General features: G+C 41.1%; 1 protein-coding gene across 5 annotated transcripts in view; it reads left to right on the top strand.

The window, feature by feature from the left end:
• Nucleotides 1-13,427, top strand: part of ip6k1 (inositol hexakisphosphate kinase 1) — a 37,659-nt gene extending 24,232 nt beyond the window's left edge. For 4 of the 5 annotated variants that reach the window (XM_083533499.1, XM_083533500.1, XM_083533498.1 and 1 more), the window contains exons 2-6: nucleotides 1,643-2,078; nucleotides 5,837-6,041; nucleotides 6,889-7,070; nucleotides 8,248-8,423; nucleotides 10,616-13,427. In XM_083533499.1, the coding sequence (XP_083389625.1) occupies nucleotides 1,643-2,078; nucleotides 5,837-6,041; nucleotides 6,889-7,070; nucleotides 8,248-8,423; nucleotides 10,616-11,086 (1,470 nt within the window). In that variant the 3' untranslated portion in view covers nucleotides 11,087-13,427. The remainder of the gene's footprint in view (nucleotides 1-1,642; nucleotides 2,079-5,836; nucleotides 6,042-6,888; nucleotides 7,071-8,247; nucleotides 8,424-10,615) is intronic. The other variant, XM_083533501.1, reaches the window with a different exon arrangement.
• Nucleotides 13,428-13,593: the final 166 nt, after the last annotated feature.

Here is a 13,593-nt window from a genome sequence, read left to right as displayed (position 1 = left end):
GGAATTTGGACTGAAGGTTACTTTTTCAGTTAACAAAGTTAAAATAAATAAAAAACGAAGTATTTTAATGTTCATGTAACTGTTTCCTGCACAGTGTCTAATTTTGAAAAACAAATAAATTTCACACGTCCATTGCAGCACTTCTTTTTTTTTTTTTTACCTTTCCTAACCAAACGTTCTACTTTATGATTTGTCACAAGGCAGTTTTGCAAGCCACAGCTGCCTCCCAATATTTCGTCATTTAACCGCATGGTGGCTGGATGTAAAGTATTCAGAATTCTCCATAATGCTGTATTTTTAGTATCAGTTACATCGATTGGAAATTTGAATCTGTTATTTCAAACAGCAGCGAAATTCGTTTGCTGTTTAACACAATTTTGAGACTCCCAACTAAATATACAGGATGTATACAAAGTCCTGCTTTACTAGGGACATCTAATGCATCTGGGAACATGGATTATATGAGCGGTTACTGAGCTATGTGGGGACTCGTTGTTTGCTTGAAATGCAATAATTCTAGACTTTTGGTTTTCTCATGAACGTGCACTAATTGCTTAAATAGGCAGTGTTGAACCAATATTTAAAGCAAGAAATTGAGAATCTTATCAAGGTCGGAGTTTCTGTAATCATTATTTTGTCAACATTGCATCATTTGACAGGGACCTCCGATCTGATTCTGGTTGGACCGATTGGACGAATGAGCAACAGCGTTGTGTCCGTGCTCAAATTAATGTCATAATTGGAAATTTCTGGAATGGAATTCCAAGTACTGTTTGATCAGTCCCAGCATTTAACCGAGGTCAGTTCTTTCTGCCATTTTTAGGGGACGTAACCTTTTTATATGTGGAGGATAGGGTTGAAAATGGACAGAAAATTTCTGTTACATTTTCAGAAACTTTTCAGAGTGCACAACCAAGTTATTAAGGTACCACTGCCCATGCAATGTAACCCATAACTCAAAGTGAATTAGAATAAATGTTCATTTACCTGCTGCTTGTTACGGTGCTGTATAAAACTGACAACACATCAGTTCTTATGCAGAATATCTACTGACATCTAGTGCATCAAGTAAAATTTTGTTAACATACTGTTGCATATACCGTAGTCGCGCGCACATAATTATCGCCGCACATTCCACCGAGCTGAGCATGAGCCAATAAATTTTTTCCCCACTCCTGAGCGCTGGTATAGTGTCTCCAGTTCTTTTTATAACCATTGATGAAAGTTGCATGTGTAGATCACCCGGCTGGGAAGGATTACATTTTCGGTCTGATTAAAAGGGTTGTCCTGATTGGACCAGAAGCCATGCTGGGATGCTTTGACGCCAGACAACGAGATTGATGAATGGCATGGGCTTTTGATGAGGAGCAGCATAATGTAATAAGGGTTCTGGGCTGAGTGGCCTGCTGTGCGCTGTCTGCCGCAGCGACTTGACACGCGTATACAATTTTGTGTTTATATGCTCCTTTTGCATATTTGGCCGAGATTTGTTTGTTGTATCTTGAGCAGTTTGGTGTTTTTTTTTTGTTTTTTTTTTAAGTGTTGGCATGGTGATGTTTTGTGTCGGGTGATTAACACTACCAGTGTATAGAACCCACAGGTTGTTTTTACTCTTTCTAACTCTGTCCCGCACTCTTTTCAGGAGGCAGCGGTGAGGGCGTGTACCAACGCTCTTGGCGCCGGGATCAATTGGTTGGCGGGCGTGGCCAGCGGGCTGGCTCCTCCCCCACCCGGCGGCAGCGTGCGCTCCCAGCTGCCTTCTCCGTGTGCCCCGCGCTCACCCGGCTTGCGCACCCGAGCCCATGCCCCCAGCACCACGCGGCCGGTCAGCGTCATGTGCGTCCCGCACACCATGGAGACGGGCAAACACCATAATTCATCGGACACAGGCCAGGGGCATGGACATGGTGGGCGCGGTGGAGGAGTGCCACTCGAACCCTTTGTCCACCAGGTGGGTGGCCATACCAGCATGATGCGCTATGATGACCACACTGTCTGCAAGCCACTCATCAGCCGAGAACAGCGCTTTTATGAGTCTCTGCCACCTGAGATGAAGGAGTTCACCCCAGAATACAAAGGTAATATTTTAGATTTACAGTTTTTTTTTTTTTTTTTTTTTTTTTCTTTCGCATGCAACTGAATTAAGATTTAATCTGCAACCGTGTTGCCCACATACTCACATAAAGCCAGTGTGCAGGGTACTAAGAATTTCCACTTAAACAGGATGTTCAACAAGCAGATGGGCTCAAGGGCAGTTTTGTCGCAGTAAACACAGAGTAAGAGACCGAGCTATTAATCCTTATTCCAGACCTCTTCCTCATTATGATTTGTTAAGGCTGATGCTGCTTTTGCTTTAGTAAGTTAACCACAACAAACCGAGGACAAGGGCCAGATACACGCCATGGAGCTGTTTTGACATTCAGCATGACAGCGGCTGAGACAAAGCAGCATATGATGTCTGATTAGCTTGAGTGAAATCCATCAGAGTTAACCGGCAGACTTATCCGGAGCTTATGTAACCTAGTTTTTACAAAGACGTTCATGCACAGTGTCCTCCTTGTGACAGCTCAATCCTGTTCATTGTTAGAAAAGTATTAAAAACAAGTCTTTAAGTCTCTAAAACCAAATCGGTGCTGTACAACCCCAATACCAAAAAAGTTGGACATTAATGCATAATCCCCTAAATCCATATTTTATTCACAACAGAACATAGAAAACATATTAAATGTTTAAACTGAGCAAACTGAGCACAAGCATTGCATATTTGAGCAAGACAAGGCTAACTGCATCTATTACAATAGCAGGATTTTGTAATAGAAGAGTGTGGGTGCTGAACGGATCTGCCGGGGGTCTCGACCTTTTGCCATTTAAAAACATTTGGTGCATCATTAAACAAAAAATACAACAAAGGATACCCAGAACTGTTGAGCAGCTAAAATCCTGTATCAGACACACATGGAACAACATTCTTCTCCCAAAATTTCAGCAACTGTTCTCCTCATGTTCTAGATGTATACGGACAGAAGACGTGATGCTACACAGTAGTTAACATTGCCCTGTCCCAACTTTTTTTGAGACCTGTTGCAGACATCAAATTTAATTATTTTTTTAAATATTCTCAGGTTAAACATATTTGCTATGTTTTGATGAACAGACTGGAATGTACAATCTAAAAGTGACCAAAGAATTACTACTTTTTAACTTCTTTAATTGCTTTAATTTGTAATTTTTTACAAATGTTTTTTTTACAAATGTTGTCAAAGGAACCCAGACATATGTGCTTTAAAAATCACTCCCAGTTTTGAATTCAAACTTCCTTTCACTGCTAAAAGGTTATGCCTGTTTGTGTTCAAACTAATTCCAGGCCATTACCTTCTGCACCTGGATCCATTGTGTTATTGGAATTGTAACCCCCCTCCCTGCCAACTGTTTGTCCTTAACACGGAAGCGTATGAGATTGTTCAGAGCTCGTCTCTCAAAGCCTGTTTAGCCACCTGGCTTGTGTCTCCCCTTCACCCTGGCATTACTGCGTGCAGACACACAGCATGCCTTCCCCGTGAAGTAACTCTCACCTCGCGCACTGATTGGAGTAAATAAATACATGCATCTTAAACTCCTGGCCACCTATTTTAGTCCGTGCTTGAGTAAAGCTTCACGCTCATGCTTTTTTCCATTCGTGAGAATTTGTCCCTTGCAGTGGGTGGCCACACAGCCGGTTTAAAAATAGCGTTGACTCCAGGGGCTACAGGCTCAACATTGTTTATGCATGATGGCAGGCTTGGAAGAATCGCCCTCAAACCTTAGAGGTATGTGTAAAATGGTGTAAAGTGCTATAAATAGATGAACAGAGGTTGTGTTTGGGGGCGAGACGACAGTGGTGCAAACAATGGCTGAAGTGTTGCTCCTGCGCTACAGACAGTCTGATGATGTGACAGCCATACGCGCATCTGATTTCGATCATAAAAAGGGATATATATATTTTTTTTTACAGTATGTCCAATAAAGTTCTGTTAAAATCATCTTCCCAGTCTATTGTTAGATGATTAGATTAGATTCAACTTTGTTGTTGCACAAGTTACGGTACCAGGCAACAGAATGCAGTTAGCATCTACCCAAAAGTGCATTGCTAGCAGTTTAAAATATTTACGTATATACAGGTTGGTAAGGTTATGATATATGATAGATGAATGAACATCATGAATATAAACAAACAGTACGTGGGAAGGCGATTATATTCAATGAAGGAGATACTGTATACTGTGTTTATGAAAAGCATATATACGTGTGCCGAATTATATGGAGAGTTCGAAAAAAAAAAGAAAACAAGGATATATACAGTATGTGCAACATATGCAATGGTTGTAATAGTGCAATTATGAGTATTAAAGTATACATAAAGTATATTATGAGCAGCGCAACATATAGTAATGTTACTATTATGATTTTCATCTTTTTGATGTGAATATATGAATTTTAGTTTAAATGTTTTTTTATAATGTTTTAAATGCAAGTTCATTTGTTGCCTTTTTTGAAATTCGTGTTTCCATGCAGATTATTACACTTCTATAAGTCTACACACAATCATTCAAAAGATTTGCATTAATCCACAATTGTAAAAGAGGTAATCTAATGATGTCTCTTTGTGGTTTGTCATGATCTGAAAGTTCGGATGCTTTCGGTTATGTTTGGGTGCAGATGGACTTCATTACAAGCCAGTTCAAGTAATGAGTGTAGTCAGTTTTATGTTTGTGTTTTGTGTTTTGTTTTATGTGATTTATTTGACGTTTGCCATTATCAACCTTAAGGAAACGTGACCAAAGAGGGAAAAAAAATAAACATTCTCCAGGCCTATTTATTATTTACTATATATAGATGAGAGTTGTGCACTAACCTATATTGCTAAAAGCATCTACCAAGAGGTGATGAAAACACCAAATGATTCAGCACTTCAAAGCTTTGAACTGTGTGCCATATTTATCTTTGGATTTGTTTTTGTAATGTGGAAAGCCTTGGACCTTTGATCCCCAACGGTGCTTAAAATAAACCATGCGGGTAGTGAGCTACATGTGGCAAGTTTAAGTTCACTTTTTGTGTTTGAGCTAACAAAAACCCCCCACAATACAATGTTAGGTACTTGGAGTGCCCTGGGACTTTAAGACCTCTGAGAAACACAAAATCCTTAATGACCATTAAACTGAACCCTTCCCGTATTAGCACACTGCTACAGGAGCTTTATTTCACTGGCTCATAAACAGATGCATTCACTAGCGTAGCACGCACACACAGTCCCTGATATAGAGCTGCTCAGCTCTGACATCAGCACTGTCTTCATTCATTATCTCCAGTAACTGGGATGACATCACCAAGGAGGGATCACAGAGCTAAAAAGGCCATCCAGTAGCTGCAAGTCAGCTGGATGATGCATGGTCTGTTCCCTTTCTTGCTCCCTCCCTATCACACTTCCACACCCGGCCTTCTCTCCTTTCCATCTGCTGACGCAAATCGCTTTAGAACAGAATCAGTCACGCTGACATTCTCCCGAAGTAGCCTTTCGTTCGGAGGCATTTTTTCGGTCTTAAATATTTTAGTTGTATAGCATCTCCATGGTAAATTCACAACTTCTTCATAGTTTTATAACAGGTTTGTTAAATATTTTATTATATTGTGATCAGTGATGTCCAGAACCCAAGTTACATTTAAAAACAATGCCCCAACATTATTTCCAACCTTATTTTTTTTGGTCTATTGATCCTATTGATTGTAGTCTATTGATTGTAGTTTTAAATAAGCACCTTTGCTTTAAGGTCAATTAACCATTATCAAACCTTCCATGCAGGCGTGGTCCTGGTGTGTTTTGAAGGCGACATGGACGGCTACATCAACCTAGTAGCGTACCCATACGTCGAGAGCGAAGGCCTGGACCATGAAGAGCTGCCCGAGAGGGACCAACCGCGGCGGAAACACTCGCGCCGGAGCCTGCACCGCTCCAGCAGTGACCATAAGGAGGAAAGAGCACCCCATGAAAGTGACAGCAACGACAAGTGAGCCTTTATATAGTCATTAGGAAGAAGGATGTGGGTCGAATGTGGACGGCTCAACCATACTCATTGTGGTGGTGCGATTTCTTTTATTGTACTTTTCACTACTTCTTATTGATTAGTGCAGCCAAAGCAGGACAGATGTACTGGAAATCGATATGGACTGTGAACATGCACAGAGCTAAGACCGGTCATTTAAAATGGTGTTAACTTACAAGGGTGCAGTACACGGTTGAACCCGCTTTAAATAAGAAATAAGCACTGTATGCAGTCACTGTTGAAATTTCATTCTGCATATGATGAGTGGTTATGTTATACATACACAAACCTCTTGTATTACGTGGTTTAAACACCTTAGGCAATTAGTAATATGGATCATATAATATAATATGGATCATGAAAACCAGGTAAATGCAACATAAAACCATAGCGTTATGCTTCCCCCATGTTCAGACGTTTGTTTGTTTTGTTTTGTTTCGCACAGCCTGCCCTAACCTGCACATTTGAGCTGACACTATTTTATCCTCTCTGTTTGGCTGTAATAAAATGTAATTGAAATGCCTTAGATAGAATGTTTTGGTAATTTAAGTCATTTCTATATTAATCTGTTGATACAAAAAAGGAACCGTTTTTATATTTTATTTATATGCTTATTAAAGACTGATTACTTGTTTTTTTTTCCTTTTTCAAAAGCTTAGTGCCTTTAATGATATTCAACACAGTCTAAGGCAATGTGATATCCAGTGAGTCAGTTAGGTGGTGTCCTAACCTTGTGCCTACAGGTTATAAGAATAACCTTATGCGTCTCTCTTTCTTTTTTTTTTTTTTCTTTTTTTTTGTATGTTGTAAGTCTGCAAGAGCTGAAGAGTCCACGTCTAGACTTGCAGATCTACTCCGAGGTTCCCTTCCAAATGCTGGATGGCAACAGCGGCTTGAGCACAGAAAAGATCAGCCACAACCCCTGGAGCCTGCGCTGCCACAAGCAGCAACTTAGCCGCATGCGCTCCGAATCCAAGGAGAGGAAGCTCTACAGTATCCTGCTTTACTCTGTGCTTTAACAGGCTTTCTTTTGAGGCTGGTCCGGCTCAAGATGATTACGTGACCAGGAAAAATTCCACACAAGATCCGATTCTTGTCTGGTGGGGAAAACAAAACCAAAGCAAACTGCTGTATGTCTCAGACCCAGCAATATTGTCAGTGGGCTGTTTTGTAACCATGACAGCAAAGTTATTTTACATGAGTGCTATAAAAAAAAGACATGAACCCAGAAGGCGTGTTATTTTAACACGGTTACGCTTAGCAACTTACGCTTAGCAACTCTCAAACAAAAACGTAATTGTTGCCTATGAACCATTCATAGATGCTGAATGATTTAAGTTTGGCCCACGTAATCTTTTCTCGAAAGCAAACCTTGTAAAATTATACACGGTAGGTAGCCAGAGGGTTCACTGGTTCCCTGATAGGTCACTGTGTTTTCTGAAAAAACAAAAAAAACAAAGGGTGATACCAAACAGCTGCAGGTAAATCATTGGTTTGGATGGGCTCGTTTTTCGTGCCGAATCGGGTCATAATAGTTTCCATAACAAACTGTATCCCAGAGGTTGAAATCAGGGTGTTTTGCTCCGAAATGTCATGCCTTCATGTCCCACGGAATGTAATCTCCAAGAAAATGTAATATGAGGATATAATAGGAGCTAATATAATGGATGTCACTGAAGTGACTTTAGGAATCCGAGTTCATGTATTTCTGGTGGTCAACCATTATTGTCTAGTTATCCCTAAAGCAAATATAATTATACAGCTGCTGAAACTAGAGACAGTTTGGATTTTCCGCTCGGTTTACTCATTTGTGTCTTGTTTAGGTTTTACTAGTGTTGAAATTGCTAATTTCCTGTACTTTGTCTGAAGGCGCCACTTGGGATTTAACAGTACGCAACTTAATTTATTCGGAGCGCCCCAGAAATCTGACATAATATGACAAAAAAAACAAAAAAAAAACGGGTGTATGTTTTGTTCTCTTTTCTAAATCAGAGCAGTGGGTTAGCAACTCTTCTGTGGCATATTCCTATTCGAGGTAAAAGTTTCCTCAGTAATGCTTCCATACTTTTTAAAACAAACAAAAAAAACGGGTCTTCTAACATTAATTTGATAAATTAAGTTTATATGCGCGGCAGTGTTGGAATTGTTCCTTGACTGAGATTCTCTTCAGAATTTCTGCTCCTTGAGAACGTCGTCCATCACTTCAGCTGCCCCTGCATTCTGGACCTGAAGATGGGCACGCGGCAGCACGGAGACGACGCCTCCGAGGAGAAAGCCGCTCGTCAGATGAAGAAGTGTGAACAGAGCACCTCCGCCACCCTGGGCGTACGCGTGTGTGGGATGCAGGTAAAGATGACCATACGTGCATCGGTTCATTCAGACTGTTTGCTTGTCCGTTTTTAGAAAATGCCCTTTAGATTGTAGCCAATGCAAACACTGGGTATATGTGTCTAAGCAGCAATCCGCATTTGCATGTGGTAAAGGTATCCCCAGAGTTACGATGGAAATGCGTTGCAATGCATCATAACTTGAAAATAGCACAAGTTACATGTATAAATGTGCGTGGCAGCGAGTGCATGCATGAGCGCTGGTTTGCGAGTGGAAGGCGTAGCTAGATGCTCTCCGTTTCAGAGCCTGGTGACGCAGATAAAATGGAGACAGACGAGATAAAATTACGCTTTGAATACCAAAAACGCACAAAAACAATACATGACGACCGAAGAGTATCGGCATCGGAAAATCTGAAAAAAAAACATAAGTCGAACTACAGTAATTTGGGGACTTCTTGCACCTGGTTTGCAAGAAGAGTTCATTTTTATAAGACGTTGGTGTTCACTGTGATTGTCTGATCCAACAGCAGTGCTCTTGCATCACCTCATTTTACAGTATCTTGCGTGGTGCATTTAAACATAGCCTTATCAAATATGTGACCTGATGTGACTGATTTTGGTTTCTGTTTTCTCTGCGTTTTGTCATCCGACCTGCGAAATTAATTTAGCAGCCTGTCAAACAGTTTTGCGCAAACCATAGTGTTGGCACTCCGTTAGCGATAAAGATCACGTCTACAGATGGCATCAAAATGTGGAAAATACACAAACACCTCTTCTTAGTCACTACTGGGTTTTTAAACTCTGAATTCAGCACTGTGTTCATTGCGAACTGTACAAGGATTATTCGGTTTTTTATTTTTACAATTTTAAGAACAGATTTCTGTCCAGCAAAAAAAAAAAAATGTTAATACACTTACACTCTGTCTATCTGATCAGTTGAAGCTTTCAAAGAGGCTTATTTCTTGCCCATTATTGGGGCGTAATAACTTTTTTGACATATCCGAGCTGGCGTATGATGATACATGAACTTGTACATGACCTGATACAACATTTGACTTAAGTATTTTAATATTATTGTTAATTTTTTTTTTTTTAAACTAAAACTTAATAATTAGAATACAAAAAATCATCGAGGCAAATTTTTTGATGCTTCGTTTAGTTTCGCTCTACACACAGAGCATTGTGTTTCCCCAAGGACCATTATTAGTGAAGCACCACCCGCTAAACTCTGGAGCGCTCTGGATAGGTAAACACAGAAGCACTGCAGAATGAAAAAATGGAGGAAGGGTTGCGCCAATTAAATTCACTAAATGGGTTTAGTTTTCATAGATATTCTTGTATACAATTTCAGCAATAAAAATGTTTTTTCTAAAAAGAGGAAAAAAATGACGTTCATTTTAAGAAACTAATTTTTTAGTATTGCACTTTAACAAAGAAAAAGTACTTCTTTACCGATTACTTGATTAACCGATGGCGTAATTGGTAGAATAGCGATGCAGCCCTAGTTTGGTCCATGTTTGTACTTTTCCTCAGCTGTTCTCCGAAGCACTGAGAATGTACATCCTGTACAATATGCATACACAGCGTTTAGTGTTCCAGCCACCACCTTCTTTAAGTACACTGTGGTGCTTCGCTCAGGCTTTTCCAAGCAGGAAGTGGCTTTCATTATTGGCTTTCCTGCTTTCTAATTCTAGAGCCATGACAAGGGGCTGTGAAGTGGGGAATGAGGCTTCAGGGCTTAGTGACATGGCTCCCGTTATAGCAGTCTAGTTGAGAATAAGGTCCGACTGAAACAGCGTGTAACTCCGATAACTCTATCTGCAAGCGAAAGACCCGGAACAAAACCAAACCAGAGCAAATTAATGCCCCGCTTTGCACCGCCGTGTTGATTGATGAACTTGTGCACAGCTGTGACGCTGATACACTGAAAATGGACCTCAGAGATGTCGTAATTAAAGTTTTTTTTTTTTTTTATTATAATAAAGGTGGTCAATTCTATCAGTTTGGCAGCTGAAAATTAAAGTAAAGTGTTACAAATAAAATACTGTGTATTGTAATGGCAAATATCGATATGTTGTCTTTATTTATAAAAAAAAATGCAGATGGTCCCCTAGTTGCAATTTTTCGATCTCACGATAACGATACGACAATCAAATGAATGAATACATATATTTTATGAACTGCCCCTTGTTTCCTTTTTTGTCCCAGGTGTACCAGATGGACACGGGCCACTACCTGTGCCGCAACAAATATTACGGCCGAGGTCTGTCGATCGAGGGCTTCCGCCACGCGCTCTACCAGTTCATGCACAACGGCGCCGAGCTGCGGCGGGACCTTTTCGAGCCCATCTTGAACAAGCTGCACAGCCTCACATCCGTGCTCGAGCGCCAGGCCTCCTACCGCTTCTACTCCAGCTCTCTGCTCATCATCTACGAAGGCAGGGAACCCGAGCGGGCAGAGGCATCCTCCGAGAAAGAGACCACCCCAGGGTGCCAGTCTCCGCCCCCGGACCCGCCTCCGGCCCCGAATATTGATGTGCGCATGATAGACTTTGCCCACAGCACCTACAAAGGCTTCCGGGACGACCAGACTGTGCATGACGGGCCCGACAAGGGCTACGTGTTTGGACTCGAGAGCCTCGTCAACATCCTCGAAGAGATCCGCAAGGAGAACCAGTAGCAAAAACACAAAAAAAAACAGATCTTTCGCCTCAGCGTTTTTGTTACGAACCCCCACTTCCTCCCTCATCCTCACTTATTTCTGTACTGTCTACATGTACTGTCTACATGGTGGCAGAGACAAAACCTAACGTTTCTGTGAAAGGTGATACTTTGAGACAAGCAGGGTGGTTTGGTCCTCTGCGTCTTTCAGCCATCAGCACTAAGAGCACGGCGGGTGTTACGAAGCTTTTCGCATATAAGGGGGAATTGGAGGTGACCTCTGGCTGGGTCTGTACTTGCTCTCCCCTTCAGAAACGGACACACATGGCAGGAACGGCATCGTGAAACAGGAGCGGGATCGTTTTTTGTTTTCTTTGGTTTTTTTGCCCGTCCTGTGGATTCGTCGCCACCGTGTGGCCATTTGAGGTTTTGCAGTCAGATAGGAGGAAGCAGCCACAGCTCAGGGCAAGTCCAGGGTCAAGTCCTTTTTACATTGTCCGGTGGAGGAAATGTGAGCGTGTGTGTGCGTGTGTGCGCGCGAGTGTGTATGGAGGATAGCAATGTTTGGGGAATAGATCCTCACTGCAGTATTCCTACAGGGGCTCAGAAAAGGGAGCAGTTATGAAAGCTTTACTGTAAAATAAGGGTGGAAGGCTGACCAAGCCCACCCTCTTGATAAAAAATAAAAAAGGTGATTCCCACCTGGTCCTATCAAGTACCGTCCGCAGCCTAGCTGTGCAAACAAAATGCTGTTTGAGGTCACATGCTTTTTAAAATATATTTTTTTATGTTACATAAAATAATGTTATCATTTCTGCAGTTATCCACTTCAGTTAGAGCCAACATTTCATTTTGGCATTTTTTTTTTTTTTCCATTATTTTCTAGTTTCTTGTTTTGTTTTTTGCATTAATGTCCTTTCTTTTAGGGTTTATGGTAGTACTGCAAGTCCTAGTGACAGCGTGTATATCTCTAGAAACCCCCCCCCCCTCCTTTTTTTTTTTTTTTTCCCCTCTGACATATGATTATGCTGAAAGAGATCCTTCTTAACTTTTGCACTTTCAAATTGTGCTCTAAAACCATCCAGCATGGTTCTCCGATTCCACCCCTTTCGCTTTCACCTTGCCATTTTAAATTCACACAATCGAATGAATTATTCACACATTCAGAGTAAAATGTCCTTCAGCACATGTAGCAAAACGAGTAGAGAATCCACCTTTGCTTTCCTTTTTGCTAGTCGTATCCCCTTCTCCCGTCGCCACCTGGTTAGGGTGTTGTGTGTGTGTGTGTGTGTGTGTGCGTGAGTGTGTGTGTGTGTGCGTAGATGGAACTATAGCCATTGTCTTTTCTGGTGATCAGTGGTTTCTTTTTCCTCTCTGGCACACCACAGACTCTTCTTTTATTCCGGATCGTCGTCGCCGTGTGTTCGAATGCCACGCCTCGTCCTGCCCATGTATACTGCGTTAAAACGATCACCGTAGTATTGCTGTTATATTGTGATCACTGACCTTTATAGAGGCACCACTGATTTGTATTGTAATGAAGAATCAAGAGTGGTCATCACTAGTCCAGACTAGATTCGTCCTGCTCTTGGATATCACAGGGATAGACAACCGATTTTGCTCAGTCCACTCGTCTCGGGTGAAAGCACTCGTTCTTTTTTTTCCTTCCCCCCACGTACATCAGGTGTACAGGGAAAAACCCCAGACTGAAACTGTTTTCATAATCATTTGTCCAAATGCAAAGCAGATATACTGTGTGACCTACATATCTGAATATATATAATATAATATAAATAACTGACCATTTTGCTGTGCAGACATTTAACACAGAGCAGTTGATTTTAAAGAAATAAAAAGAAAAAAAACAACAAAAAAAACTAAACAATATACAGACAGGTCTAGAGATTTTTGTGCTTTGTGATCATGGTTCCAAAATCGAGTTCAGCTCTCCTAGTGTGTAAATACTTATCCAGGGTTAATGTTTAATTAGCCTTTCAGTGTTCGTGAGCCAACCAGGATATGGTCTTCTTTACTGTAACAGTAAGTCCGTTCTGTGCCAGAGCAGGAGGAAGAAACGCTCACACGACTAGCGGAAAACCGAAAGTCGCCGTCTTTACGTGTCGGGATGAATGAAATCAAAAACTGGTCTCCTCTGTGGTGGATGTTCGTAGTCTTTCCATAGATGTCGAGATTGTACGAGTAGAGGGGAAAAAAATTATTGCTAAAAAAATTTACCCCCCCCCCCCCTTCCCTCTAAAAAGTACGTATTTCTCCCTTTGTTGTTGTTGCATGAATGGATATTTTTTAAGAAGCTATATGACATCTTTGAATGTGAGTTATAAATCATTTATTTAAGAAAATGGTTGTTTGGTCTCGTTTCTTTCGGCAAACGCTTATTTCAAAAACACTACTATTGTTACATTAGGATTTATTTCTTGGTTCTTTACAATTCATTGACCAGCAGGAATCCTAAGATTTTACTGTTAAAACAATTTCTAATCTCACTCTGGAGGAGGATCGTGACCC

This window comes from Silurus aristotelis (genome assembly GCF_946808225.1).
Source record: "Silurus aristotelis genome assembly, chromosome: 28".
NCBI lineage: Eukaryota > Metazoa > Chordata > Actinopteri > Siluriformes > Siluridae > Silurus > Silurus aristotelis.
This window is presented reverse-complemented; position numbering and strand designations above follow the sequence as displayed.